Genomic DNA, 15092 nt, shown 5'->3' on the forward strand with positions numbered 1-15092 from the left:
GCAGCAGCCCGGCATCGCTGCCCTGGCACAACCCGCTGCTAGTTGTGCATTCCTTCTGTTGGAGACCTGGTAACCAGCTTTTAATCCGAGTCCAGTGGGAGTTAATTTTGGAGTAAGCTTTTGTATCGAATGCTTTCCTAAGATGTAGCTATATTACATCTGCTGCACTCCCCTCATCCACTAATTTGCTAATTCTACAGAAAAAAAACAAGCATATGTTTTTCTGACACGCAACTTTCACAATGGAGCGGAGGAATAAAGGGCTTCATTTACTCATACAAACAAGTTATCTGAAGCCTGATCTTGTTCTCGCTGAAGTCCGAAACAAAATACCTATTGACTTCCACGTGAGCTAACTTGGACCTTGGGATCTGGTCCAGCGCCTGGGCCCGATCCTGCCAGTCGCTTGAGCATTTGCTGCAGGCAGGGGCCTGCCAGGGTGTCATCGTCCCCGGTCTCTGACATCAGAGACCGCTGGAAAGAAAAATGACTGTTGTGCCACAAATAGCATGACTGAGTCATTTTGATACAGGATCAGCTCAAAGGAGGGGGAAGCGACTTACAAGAAGGTAGCAGGAGAAGGAGCAGAGCTGTAGTATCTCGCTCAGGGAAAAACAAACTATCAAACAAAGGAAAAGAAATAGAAATTGTCTCCTTTGGCCTTCTTCCATTAGGGCAACTCCATTTCATGAATCCTTCTGAAAAATGCAGGAAAAGACTAAAAGCAGGCTTCAAAGTACAGGGAAGACCTGCACTTTTCTTCCTGTTTTCAGGACAAGCATGGGTGCATTTTTACAAAGATAAAGGGAACACAGGTGAATGACTTCTTACTTTATTACACCTGCTGTACACATGGCTATGTATTTTTGGATAGGATTGCAATTATTTGCACCTGCAAAACTGGACCTAGTACTTCTGTGGTCAGCAACATCACAGGTGCAGCAGTCAGTACAGAAAACAGCCCTAAAGAAATTTTTGTCCATACTACTATTAATAAAGCCAGAGGGACTACAAGCATTCAGGGCACCCGGCTTGTCCCCCAAAACCCCAGTGCTTTCAGGATGGTAAAAAGCCAGCCGCCCTGACCTGAGGTACATTTTGGGAACAGGAGCTGCAGTTGCTCAGTGCTTCATTTTTGCAGTTGCCATTTTCTCCAGGGGCAAGAGAGCAGCTTCCAGGAAAACCAGCCAAAAGTTAAAACAACACAGGCAGCTCTTACTATGGCCCTGGAAATAACAGGGGCAAACAGCTGTCATTTTCTTTCTTTTGGCCTGGATGCAATTTTCCTCATCTCACCCATTTATGCAGGTCATGCGAGGAAGCTGAGCTCCCTTCCTTGTGCTGCTGGGCCCCGCGGGAGGGAAAGGGAAGGGACAGTGCAGGAGGTGCTTGCACAGTGTCCCAGCCCAAGCCAGCTCGAGTACAAACCCTCTAAGGGCTTCTACTGCCTGTCACCTGTGCTGCAGGGTTCACATTCTCATTATTTGAGCTGACTAAATGGCAGCTGATAAAAATGTACTAACATTTCTGCTTCTTTTGCTGTGCAGGTGTGTGCAAAGAATTCCCACCAGCATGGGGGAGGCAGCTCTACGCTCAGGTGGGCTGGCTCAGCAGCAAAGAGCAGCCTGAGCTTAAGAGCGCTCTTTGCACCCTCCTTCCCAAAAGGCTGGACTTATGTTCCTATCTACTGCAAGTCAAAGCATCTTCTTGCCTAGCCTTCACTCTTGTTGTAACACAATGAGGAAATTTGGGGCAGTCAGCTGTGGGAAGGCTGCAGTCTTTCTGGTGGGCCAGTAAATCTGGCTCAGGGCTCCCTGGCAGTATCAGCCAAACAACGTCACTGGCCCAAGGTAGAGAGATAGATGGACCTGTCCCAGGAAGGGAGAGGCAGAACTGGCACAGAGTCACAAAGTTGGGCTTGTTGCACCTTTTGCTGTGTCCAGGCCTGGAGCAAGGGGCATCCACTGATTAGAAGGGAAAAATATTACATACATCATCCCACATACCACAGCCTGTCCCTCAGCACCAGCAACAACTGCTCTTTCAGCTTCCCAGCGCTTGCCATAGGGAAAGCAGAGGGCATAGCCACCTTGCTGCCCTGGCAGGACAATGCCCTGGGCAGCCTCCTACTTTGCTATGCCTATACCCAGCCTTGCCCTCCACAAAACAGACCTGCTACTTCAAGAGGAGGAAAAAAAAAAAAAAAATCATAAGAAGTCAGACTTTGCCACAAAACATGAAGCAGCAGAGGAGCTGATACTGTAAATGGGAAGGGTGGGTGTACTCTCTTTGGAGGAGAAAGGTCTTTCCTCCCCCTTCGCTGCACTGGGATGTAAGCCCAGAGCTGCTATCGCAATCATTTGTGAATGTGGAGGCAGGTCTAAAAAGCCAGCTGTGAATTTTGGTAGTGAAAAAAAATAGGCAAAAAAAACCTAGGAGAAAAGCTGAAAGCAGACAAATACAGGGTTGGGAAAATCATTGCCTAGATTTCAGCTATAGCATCCAAAACCTGCGCTCTTACCTATACCTTCAAACTCCCCTTTTAGCCACCTGCATTTAACTTTCTTAACTACCCTGGCATCTCCACATATCCAGATAATACAGTAAAGTCCAACATCTGCCACCTCCACCACATGCAAGCACAACACTTTCAAAGGCTGTGGACTTGCCTATGTTATTTCATTCCAGACACCACAAAAAGCCTCCTCACTGAGGACCATTCCCCTACTAGATATAAATTTTCAAGTATCAATCTTCAGAATTTCTCTGATAAAGAGACATTTTTTAACTGTACAAAAACATGTCTCCTATCTCGTACTCAAAAGTGACTAAAGTGATCTGACTCAAATGCTACAGAAATTCAGTCTTAGATACAAGAGTAATGAAGTCTTGTCTCCATAGGCCAAACTTGCAGAATATTACAAGCAACTGAAAATGAGTGTTTCAAATGGAAGTGTTACGCAACATGAATGACAATGACCTGAAATACTCAGAGCAGACTATATTCCCATCTCCAGCATTTGTGTGTAGCAGCACAAGAAACTTTGAAGGCCTGAAGAAAACAACCATTTCCAGCTTGGAGAAAGAACATATCCTTAAAACTGTGCAACACCTGAGTATCTTTTGGGTCCTCGGCATATCAGAATATCTCTGGAAATAGCAAAAGTTTAGATGAGATGTCATTCTCAACGGCAATGAAAGATTCCACTTAGACTTACCTCAGGCCATACAGGACAGTGCCATCAGGATGGAGCCTAATCATGCGATTCTTCACCGTCACCCCATGCAGAAAGGACTTCTTGTCATTCAGAAAATAGGTGTCAGGCAGCCATAACTGGTCAGCCACCCGGTTGTCCAGCGTCAGGTTGAGGGGAAGGTCGTTATACGCCAGGCGTTTGTCCCGCCAGCTCTGCTGGAAGTACATGGTGATGGTGTAGTCCTGGGAGATAAACATGCAAATGTCAGCCTGGATCCAGGATAGGGAGGTAACTCGGTCCCTTCACTACTGCTGCTGCCAAGACCTTTGGTGAGTCTCCAAATTCCTTGGCACTCAAGTGTTTGTGTCCACATCTCCACCAGTAGGGGGAACTGCGCTTTGTTCTGGGAAAATGGAAACAAGCCCGAGCTTTGTAGGGGATGAAATGACATGACTCCAATCAAACAAAGCTGCATCCCACTCATGTTGTCCCAGCCTGCTTAGAGTTTGGCTGCAAAACTAGTAGTAATTAGTACTATGGTAACACTGAGGGATGTCAACCGAGAGTGGGCTACACTGTGCCAAAGATTTCAAGGATTGATTTCTCAATTAAGTCATGTAAAGGTGTCTGGACACAATGCAGTTACGTTCACCCACCGCTTGTTACCACACAGTTGGTAAAAGTCAATTTTATTTTGAGCAGAAACCCAGGAGATTCCCAAGGGCACATGGAGAACCTCACCTCAAGACCAAGGTTTCAAAGCCAACCCAGGCCAGCCGTGACAAGCTATTAGCACTTGCCTTGTTATATGAGCTATATTGGGAGTTCATTGCCATTCTCAGGAAGGACATATGTGGAGGAAATCTGTCACCAGTGGAGCATGATCCACTGCTAAAGGGGCAGTTCTGTAACCAGCCCCAGCTAGCACAATGCCATATGTATCTCCAGCTCCTCTCCTGTTCAACAGTAAAAAAGTTGAAACTTAAGACTGTTGCTAAGCCAATAATTTTATAGAGGGCAGGGAGAGCTGTTTGGCGGCTCACAGCTGTACCTCTGCAGAAACCATACCAGTTGCTGGACAGTAACAGCACATCCAGGGGAGATCCAGAGGCCGCAGATCAGCTTATTCAGAGACACAGTATTGCGTCACCATACTAGAGGAACAATTAATTCTTCTCAGGTAAACGAGTAGTACAAGAAGGGGTCTTGTATACACCAATGACAGAAAATATTCTCACAATGGGTCTTAAATAGGCTAGTAGCCAAAATTTGGGGGGATAAAACAGATAGCATTAAAATAACAGGATGTTGATTAGTAAGTAGGTGCAACTCTTGCTGACAGTGGCCCTAGAGAAGTCAGTGATTTTTCACAAGTCCTTAAATGAACAGCATTTTTGCAGATGTGTGTAAATGACCTCTTCCCAAGCAGATACCACAGTGCCACAGGAATCCTCCTGACCACACAGTTTTGCATGATGGGTGTTTCTAATCTGCAAATTCCAGCTCTGTGCAAGGGGCTGGCAAGGACCTCGCTCACGCACTAACATCTGGGCTGAGCACAGAGGCATCCAGCCTGCCTGTCTTCTCCCACTGACTTCACTCGAAGCCAGGTTTGATTAGCACCTCTGAAAACAAGCACAGATAATCTCACATTATGGGTATGCCAGCTTTCAGATATCTAACTATGATTCACAAATCCAGACCCCCATGCATATCCAAAAGGTCACAGAGTAAAACTGTGCTGTAGATGGGATACAAAAGCTGTATCTGTCACTTTCTGTGTTATATTGAAAAGAACAAAAACACAGTGACAGCTTTCTGGCCAAGAAACTGTTTTGCTTTGCCTTTAAAAGGACTGCTAAAATCCTGCCTCAGAAGCCTCTCAATCCATCTCTCAGGGGCACAAACATTTTCATTCTAGTCAAGACCTTGCAAAGGAAAGTACTCTCCCTAGTTATTCTCCCAGGGTGTTTGGACCTGCATTGCAGTGAGAGCACAGAGGAGCAGAGCACCCAAATTCCTGGAGCCTCTTACCCCCTTGGTAACAGACTCTTCTCCCCTGGCTGTGGGAAACTCAGTTACAGAGGCACCATTTCCATTTTCCCCATTTGAGACCTCCACCTGCACATCTCAGCAAGCTGCTTCACTGACCTGCATTTTCCTAATCCTTGACAGAGCTCTGCAACACCTCACCCCTAACCAGGCCACCCTGCTGACATTGCAGGCTCCTGTCAGCCCTCAAGCAGCAGCAGACAAGAGGTGGCAACGATCTCGAGAAGGGCAAGCTGCTTACAAAGTGAACAGTCATTAACACCCAAGAGATACACCTTCTAAACACAGCTTCTGTACTTCCAGGATTGATGGGAACAAACTCATAAGGGTACAGAAATAAAAGCTTACACCCTAGCCCATTAGGCTGATGATGTTCTTCAGATGCAGAGACCTATCTGGGGAAGAACTGCCAGCTGAGCCCTGGGCTGAGCTCTGTTCTCAAATCTTCCTGGCTTCTTGGCACAATAGATTTATTTGGGCAGCATCACAGAAGTCTGGAGCACTTGATAATCATGGTTCATCTGGTGCCTGAGGTTTCCCTCAGCCCCTCTCTCTGCTGATCCCTGTGCTCCACTTCTTGTTCTCCTGCTCTCCCTGCCCCATGACATGGTTGAACAGTGGACAGGATTTCTGGGCATAATGAAAAGAGCAGGACAAATGTCGACCCCTCAGAGCTCAGTCGTTCCTGGGAGGACAGGTGCCACTGCCATACCGATGGGCACAGCACTGAGCTATGCGGAAGAGGGATGCTCTGCCTCCAGGCCCTGGGGAGAGGGCAGGGTACAGATCAGGGGGCTGTAAGAAGCCCTGATTTGGCCCGCTACAGCAAGTGAGATGGACCAGTACTCAGGAGATAAAGCAGTGAGCTTGTCTTCCCCTTCATACCCCATATCCTGGTCAGGCAGTTGCAAAGTACCCAAGTGACACCTTAGCATCAACACCTGGCCAGGCTCCAGAGCTGATGAGATCTTAATCTTAATCCTTTCAGAGGTGTGTAAAATAATGACCAAGGATGACATCGTTCTGCAGAAGCAGAACTGCCAGATGGAGACAGTGCACGCAGTTGTTGATAAGTTCAAGAATCAGAAGTAATGAGCCTGATTTCCACCAAGTTTTGAAAAACAATCCCTTTGTTCTAGGGTTTTATCTGTCAGTGGGCTAATACAAGGCTTCCCCAGACCTCCCACTAACCCGTGACATTCACAAGCCTACTGATGCCACAGATACATCACAAACTGGGTTTCTCAGCATCACCAGCAGATAGAAAGTTGGCCCATTTACCACACTCAATGAAGAGCTCCAAAACCAAACACACCTGAAGCCCATGCACCCCTTCAGCTCAGCACTGAAGCACTTTAATGGGACAACGCAGCTGAATTTCCCTGTCACCTCTGCTAGGGATGAACAAGTGGGATTTCTCTGTGCGTGCATACCCAGTAACAGCTGTCTCTGCTGCTGCTGGAGAAGCAAGTGAGCAGTGCAGCTTAGATCCTCTCCACACTGCACCAGTGCACCTCCAATAGCAACAAAAATGCTTCCAAATATCGTGTCCTGGATTCCACTGGGCCTTTCTGGAGGACCGTAAAGTGCTCAGGCGGGGCCAGGGTCTGGCCAAGGCAAATCACTGCTCTGGCAAGAATGGGAGAGCTTTGCAGAGAGCTCCCAGCTCACCTTGCCAGGTACACCTACTGCACCAGGGAGAAAAGGCAGGACCCATGCCTGTCCCGGGTCACCCTGTGCAGCCTCCTGCTTCACCTGGTGGCTACTGAGGGAGGAGAGGCAAGCCTGGAGGAAGGGAGATACCACTCCTCATCAGAAGCTCCATACAGGTTGCACTGTAAAGCCCTCTGGAAATTCTTCAGTGGGAACTTAGATTTCAGTTTTTAAAATACAAAGGGTGTGACAAAAGGAAGGGAGCTTCTGAAGGGTGGTCATGACCAGAAGTTATGTGCCTCCAACTAGTCCTCTGTTTTCCACCCCCAGAAAAAGCAAGCTTTCCAAAGATACCTGCAAACTTTCTCTAGCTAAGGTTTGCTACTGTAGCTTAAGTGGCCGTGTCAGCCTGTACCTACGTACCCTGACCAGCATCCCACTGCGGGAAGCTGAAACACTGTAGTCAACAGTGCTGGCAAGGGGAAAGACTGTTTCAGCCCCAGATGAGCCCTGCTGAGTCTCGCTGACCTACAAAGCACATGCCCCTTACACCAAAAGAGCTTGCATGTTTCAAAACAAGTTGTTCCTCTCGCCTTCATTTCTGTGGCCAGAGCCTTTGGTTTGTCCCAGGAGTCTGGTACCCAGTAGCTCACAAGCTGCACAGCTCCAACGCTGCTTCCAGCCCTTTTCTGTACCGCAGCACTCCTGCTCCCTGCCCTGCAACGCAGATCCGGTGGTCCGGCTGCTCGCGGGACCACACTCAGCCCCTCACAAAGCCGAGATGGCACCTGAGTCTGCAGGAAGGCTGCTCAGCATGACCGCCCTCGTGGGACCTCCTCCTCCACATGCTTCCATTCGGTCTGCACTGCCGAGCAGCGCCTTCCAAGCTGTCAGTCCCAGCCCCCTTTGCCTCCCCCACTCACAGGTTCTGCAAAGGCTTTGCTTGCTTTCTCTCTCCTCCTCCTTTCTGCGTGTGATGCACATGAAACAGAGGTGAGAGCAACACGTGGAGCCAGCAGACGCTCATGTTGCAGAGGTGCCTCCCTGCGAAGAGGGTGGACAGTTCACTTAGAGGTCCACAAAAGCTTAGTTGGAGACCTCACATGCTGAAATGACAGCGCATCCTACCAGCTGCTGAGGACGGGGCAGCCAGCATCCATCTCCAGACAAGAGAAGAAGACCGATAGTCATGGCCTTTCCTGATATTCAGCAGAGACCCCAAAGATGACATAAGATGACTGAAGAGGGAAAGGCTGAAATGTTGACAGGAGAGAGGCATGGATGGAGGACAGTATTTCCTGCAGAACCCCAGAGGCAACAAATTCAGTCATGCATGCACAGGGATTCCCCAGTTTCTCAGAAGACAGTGTAGATAAGTCTAAGGGAACAGCAGCTGAGGCACAGCAAGAAGTGAAATAAGCTGGCACCATTAGTATGAATTCAAGAATGAATTTCCAGAGGCTTATACCTTTATTAGCATCTACCATACAAGCCCTTGCACCTCCATCTTACAGAAACCCTTTGGAATGTAATGCTCACTTATCCTTAGAAAGCAAACCTGGACTCACCCTGGACCATTCCTCACTTGTACTGACTCTGTGAAGTCCGGGAGCAGAAATGAGCCCGCTGTCACAGGACAGCAAAGCTGCCTCTTGGAGCAGAAGTGTCCCAGGAGGAAGATGCCAGATCTGAACATAATGGGAACAAACCCACTTATGCAGAGGAATGCAAAGTTCCAGGAGGCCAAGGCAGTGATAGGACACATGAGTCCTGGAAAGGGGACTAATACAGGAGAGCAGATCACTGCTGATGCTGTGAGTACAGGTTGGTCGCCACTGAAACACTGACAAACCAGAGGGCAGGGTGAAGCTGGAGCACTTTGGGGCAGCAGATACTACCTGAGGCCACCACAACCCAGGTGAGGACAGGGGCATGTGGCCAGTTGCTTGAGGGCCAGCCATGCACATTGAGCAGTGTGCAGGGGTGCACCCAGACCACCAATGGACACAACACTTCAGGGAGTCAGCTCAGGGTGAGAACCTGAACTTCCTTGTCTACAACAGATCAAAGAACAGCAAGGGGTAGAGCAGGATCAACTGAGGCAACCCAGTGACAAGGGCAGCACTCTGCAGAGAGCAGCTTCAGCCTTTAACTGGAAAGCCACCTAAGGCACTCCTCCTTTGCACACACTGACACAGAGCGTCTAGGCTCAAGGATGGCCTTTTGGAGGACAACAGTGTGTGTCCCTTTCTGCTCACTGCAGTGAGAGAAAGAGTCCAAAATTAAGCAGCCCCTCTTCCCCAGAAAGAGCTGTGCTGCTCCTGCACAGTGTCATGTCAGCATGCAGAACGCAAACACAGTGTATGTCCCAAGTGGTATTCTTACAAGTGTGCTTGTGGTGATTTGGGAGACACAGTTGTACTGTGCCAGGCAAGAAGTCTTTCTACATTAGTATCTTGTCTTCAGTAACAGCAAAGAGAATAGCAGGGAGGAATACAAGCAGAACAGGGTGGCTGTTGTGATAGTTACATCTCCAGCTATTTGAGGTTTAAGGTTCTCCTGAGCTAGAACTTGTACCTTCTTAATTGGAGATACTCAGTTTCTCTTCTGAAAGTTTGTCTTATCTCTCAGAATAGTTATCCTTTGGAATCTGCAGTCTTCTGGTAGTGAGTTCCAGAGTTCAGCTCTTCACTGCATTTACATCACTCTAAAACAAATATGAGGCTTGCTCTTTTCTGATTCGCTGTAGTGTCTTTATTAAGTCAGTAAATAACCATATCCCTATACTACTCAAGCTTACAAGGTCCCACTCCCTTTTAGATGCTTGAGGGTTACTGAGCAGAACACAAATAACTACATGCATTCTCAAAAGCAGGAGAAAGGCTCTGATAGAGGCAGGAAGCAGCAACGGAGTGGAGAACTGTTGGATGGGTTAAATGCAGAACAGAGCCATATGATGTGAGTCTCTGCAATGAGCCTCTGTCCTGCAATGAGTTGTTGCACAGGAACAGACTGAAGGCAAGGTAATGGAAGTAACTTTCCACAGAGCCTGTGGAATTTGCTGTTACAAAAGCATGAAGTCAGAAGCTTAACAGTGTTTTGGAAGATCTAGGCATTAATGTGGAAAATACAGTCCAAGTCATAAAAGGAAGGAACTAACAGGAAAGAATAGCCCAAGGATGCAGAGCCTCCTGCTGCAAAGCAGAAGCTCCATCCTCCAACAGAAAGTCACCAGAAGTGTCCATCCCTGGTGCGCTCCTTCATGATCCCTCAGCACAGCTCCTGGAAGATGCAGATCATTGGCAGGTCAGGTCAGACCATTTTCCTTTGTGTTGTGACCCATAGAGTCCCCAGTATTAAACTTGTCCAGAGGCAGAAGTGTGCATTCTCTGTGGGAGCTACACTAGACATAGAAGCCAGGATTAGAAATGGAAGGAATAATGTATGTGAAAAGGTCAAATCTTTGCTCAGAATACAGTGTTTCTGGTAACATGGATGTCTCCCATGCCTGGTCCATTTTTTGTGCATGACAAATGACTCAGATACCTTTCAGAGGGGCTTTTAAAGTGAAGGTGACTATTCCAGGCTTCTAAGGGGAGGTTGTGTTTCACTAAGTGCTTGCAAGGTACTGGAAACACTAACTTTTCTGCAGGAGAAAGTGCACACTGCTCTTCTGCTGTTGCATGACTTTGGGCATGAGGGCTAAAGGAGGTTTTGCAACTTGCCTCTAGCACTAGCTGTGCCACTTTTTCCCCCATTACCCCTCCACCCTGACTTTGACAAAGCACCTCCTTTTAGAAAAGTGACCAAATAAAAGTCCTTCCCCACATAAGCAAATGACATATGGTCTCCTTGCCCAAGATCACAAAGGAACATTAGGAAAGCCAAGATGCTCCAGAAAGATGGAGAAAAATGGAACATCTGACTTAGTAAAAACCAAGCTGCCAATGCCAGAGACTAATGAACAGTTTGCTGGCTTCAACTTCTTTGATGATTAAACACCATCTCCTGTTCCCGTCATTCTTGGGAAAGAAATTAAAGGACAAAGTAGTCCTCAAGTTTGTTTCATTTTAAGGAGGGGGCAGGGGAAATAAGAGGAATTATTTTTAAATGGAGGAGACAGGATGTGTCTGCAATCAGTTGCAAAGAATTGGAACAGCATAAAATGGACAGGAGAATACATGAAGGACAGAGCAAGACAGCCACGGGTCTTCCTTAGCAAGCTCATTTAAGAAAACTACTTGCCCTCATAAGGGATTGTCCATTTCCATGCAGATAAATCAATGGCTCCCAGACCTTAATGAGCACCAGTTACTCTGACATAAGTAAATACCTGGTAGCCGTTTTTCCAGCTCTAAACCAGCAGAAAGTCTGTTCAGACTGTCACCTTTGCTTATGGCAGGAGGCAGCAGCTCTTGTACTTACTGTACTTTTCATGGGGAGAATATTCTGCCAAAATGCTGCTTTTAATCTCTCTTTTCATGCAAGCCAGTGCCCAGTTTACAAGTCTGAAGTTCTGCATGACAACCGCTATATATGAAGTGACAACTATTTTAGATACTGCCCTTCTCCCTAGCTTTCACCTTAACAGGTGAGAAAGCCACAATATCTTTCCACCTCCCTTATTTTTGAATAACCAGATGTCCTGGTTTTGTTAAAAACAAGTTTCTCTTTTAGTGAATTTTTTCCCTGTCAGCTAAAGTCTTCTTACTAACTGCTGTTTTCCTGAAAGTTAGGTACATGTTTTGGTAGACATAGCAATGGAATGCAAGGTCATTGATAATGATGCATCCCGCAAGATGTGCTAGCAGGATGTGAACTGAAAAACTGACCAACTAAAGTATTCCATCCCGTTCACGTCATACTTCATATAAAAGTGGAAGATCACGAGGATCTCGTCCCTTTTCCTTATGGCCGACATTGGGAGAGGACCTTGCGAGTTGTCCCTGCGAACTGAGGCCCAGTGACAGACTGGATCCAGTTCTGGTTGGCTGCAGAGTCCAGTCCAGGACTTCGGGTGCCAGCCCCACATCTGCCGGAGCGGTTGCCGGGACTTTAAAGATTGGTTTTCTATATTTTGTATTATTTTCTCTATTTCTATTAGTAGCATTAGTAAAACATTTTTAATTTTTTCAAGTCTCTTCTCTGTCCTTCTTTTCCTCCCAATCGCCTGTCCTTAGTGGGAAGGGGGGAGAGGGAGGGGCTAAAGGGGGAAGAGAGGGGAGAGGGTTAACAATACATCTGCCACGGTTTTATTGTCACCCTGCAATCAAACCACGACACCAGATGTCAGCACTGACTTGAGGATAAGGAAAAGCACCTTCCACCTGCAGTATCTCTGCCAGTAATTCAACGGGACAGGAATGTTTGGGTTCTAGGATGTGCTCTGTGCCATTCTGTGCTGCAGGCTTTTGCGCACTTGAACTTGTTTTCTTTAGGACCTGAGAAATACTTTGTATGGAGATGTTCCCCTCACTAATCTGATCTACTTTTGCAGTAATTTGCATGTGTTTAATTGCTGAATGCATGTCCAGAAACTGGGACAGATACCGACTATATCCTCAACAATGAGGGGTGTGCAAGTAAAGCATCACTTCGTTGCCCTATTTCTCTCCTGCCATGACCTATCCCTGCAACACCTAGATTGGTGCTGGTCCTGCAGGTGTAAGATAGAGGACATACCTAGCTGGATTCTAAGCCAAAAGGGCATTGATCTGCCCAGGACAAAGCTTTCAGACATTTGAACCTGTGTATCAATGTCCTATCTAAGCAGGAGGCAGCACCATATGTCATCTGCCTAACAGCCTCAGTCATGCTGGAAGCAGAGGTCAAGAGGAGAAAGTCAAAACTGGTGGGCACAGGGACGAGTAGCACCTGCTCTATCAGCACATGCAAACCAGCAAAATTGTTCAGTGTTACAGGCAGCAATCCCAAAATCACCACCTGCATCATGACATCTTCCTCGGGCAAGCTCTTAGAAAACAATGCCAGGCAGTTTCTCTTCTTAAACCATAAAATCTGTGAGCTACTGCATACTATTTCTGCTGGTCTGGTCTCCTCACTCCGTTCCCCATGAACTAGCGGCTGGGCCAAACCTGGAGCCCATTCTACCCCCAAAAGCAGGACTGTTTAACCTTCCCATTTCTGAATCATCAGCTAGCTTTCGCCCCAAACATCATCATAACTTGAGAAATTGTTTTTCCCAGAGAGGAACCACTTAATGAAAAATGGGCAAACTAATTTTTGGTTCCTACACCTTTCCATCCCAAACCAGGGCAGAAAGGCATGCTTTGTCCAGATAGCCAGCTAAGGCCAGAGAAGCAAGGCCACACCTTCAGTTCAAAAAAAGGTGATGCGTCAATTTGACCAGTTTTCAGGCAGAAAGTCATAAGGATGGTGCTTGCACTGTCTTCTCACTGACAAATGGGCTGGGAACTGGTAAGGCCTCATGGTAGCACCAGGAGAGCTAAAAACAGGTAATATGCTCACTTCAACAGGGAGGGAGCTCAGGCAGCAAGTCCCCAGCTGACTAATTCCTTTGAGGAAGATGACTAGTTAGAGGGGTGACTGGCCTGAGATAGTGCAGAGAAGGCAACAAGCTGACCCTCCCCTCTGTGAGAAGAAAAGTTTTGCCAAGTGAAGTCTTTCGCAGGAAAGACATGGATCCCAAACAGCACAGGTAACACGGGTACACTTCCCCCTGCTGGAGATCTTTAAAGCCTTATTGCTTACACCTATGTGCTGCTAGTGCATCAAGTGGCTTCATAAAACCTTCCCAAATCCCTTCTCTTTCTTACCATATTTACTTAAGGTAAAATCTTAACTTAGCCCCTTTTGTTGATTCTCTTAACCTCTCTCTAGGTATGCACAAGGTCACCCATTACCACAGTGTGAGACACAAGCATTAATGCACTATCTCTGTGGAGTCTCAGAGAAGTGTTATGATCACGCATTGCACAGCTGGGAAAGGGAGTCCGAAGGCACGCTTACTTTACATCAAGCTTTCTGGTTTCAAGTGCTTGGTGATTTAAAATAGATTATGCTGCCATAGGCTTCTGCTGGCCCGTGACAGGAAAACATGGGGGTTGCAGAAAGACCACCTTTACCTTCCACTGTTCGTCTGCACTGATCTGGTGCAATACACAACTGCCTTCTACACCCTTATAAGCCACGGGACGGTGCTGGTGCCTGTATCCCACCTCTTCCCCTCTCTCACCTAGCTTCTTCCAGCTCCTGTTTCCATACATTCCCAGCACTATCCTTACTGCCTTACAGCATGTGTTGCCAGTGTCCTCCTGCATACACATATGGGACATATCTAATATACACCCATTAAAGCTCAAAAATGTGTTTAATAATCACTTTGCATTTAAACACGCTACAACTAGCCTATTAGAGCAAATTAAATTTGCGTGAGACATTTGAGCAGTGACTAGCGAAGATAGTTTCTGAAGTCCTTAGAAAGATGGGGGAAGGAAACTGGATTATGTCAAGGGAAAGGTGATGCTGGAAGACTACCAATGCTCCTTAAACCTTTTCAGAGGGGCTTCACAGCCTCTGCATGTATCCTCAGAGAATTTTCACCTTGTAGTGACCTTCTCACCTCTCGCTTGCTGGGAGATGCTCACTTCAAGTGGTTAAAACTCAACAGGCTGTCTAGCAGGAGCAACCTACTAACAGAAAGATGTAACTTCTCCAAAACATTCCCAGAACTCTTCACTCCTCTGTACCTTTTCTATGTTTAAATGAAACACCCTCATTACCTTTCCAAGAGTTTTACTGGACACCAATCCAGTCAGACTCTACTCCAAGCTGGAGAGGTTCTGCAGCCCTCCACATAGACACTGACTAGTAGAGATCATGAGGAAAAAAGCCTGGAGGAATGCAGACTTAAAGCAGTAAAGAGGCTTAGTAGCCCATTGGAATTAGGTACTCTAGAAAACACCTCTGAGGATCAATTTCAGCTCATTCAATGCTAATTCTGTAGGAGATTTTGGGTGCTTTCACCAGTGCCTCACTTTCGCTTATCTTTAAAAAGAAGATGCTGATGCTAACTTGCCTCCATGCTGCAGTTTAGGATCCCAACATCTCCAGGCAAGTGCTAAGTGTTTAATGAACAGAAATTACTTTTTCCCCCCTGGGGGAAATAGAGCTTGTAATTCCCTGTGGCAGTCGAGACCACTAATGCAG

The 15092-nt window shown here is 46.9% G+C and overlaps 1 protein-coding gene across 2 annotated transcripts in view; it reads right to left on the bottom strand.

Moving 5' to 3' along the window:
* LOC135993381 (gamma-aminobutyric acid receptor subunit beta-4) overlaps positions 1-15092 on the bottom strand; it is a 73786-nt gene that overhangs the window by 19419 nt on the left and 39275 nt on the right. For both annotated transcript variants that reach the window (XM_065643205.1, XM_065643204.1), the window contains exon 4: positions 3219-3439. In XM_065643205.1, coding sequence (XP_065499277.1) covers positions 3219-3439 — 221 coding nt within the window. The remainder of the gene's footprint in view (positions 1-3218; positions 3440-15092) is intronic.

The sequence above is a fragment of the Caloenas nicobarica genome, chromosome 12 (assembly GCF_036013445.1).
Source record: "Caloenas nicobarica isolate bCalNic1 chromosome 12, bCalNic1.hap1, whole genome shotgun sequence".
Classification (NCBI taxonomy): Eukaryota; Metazoa; Chordata; class Aves; order Columbiformes; family Columbidae; genus Caloenas; species Caloenas nicobarica.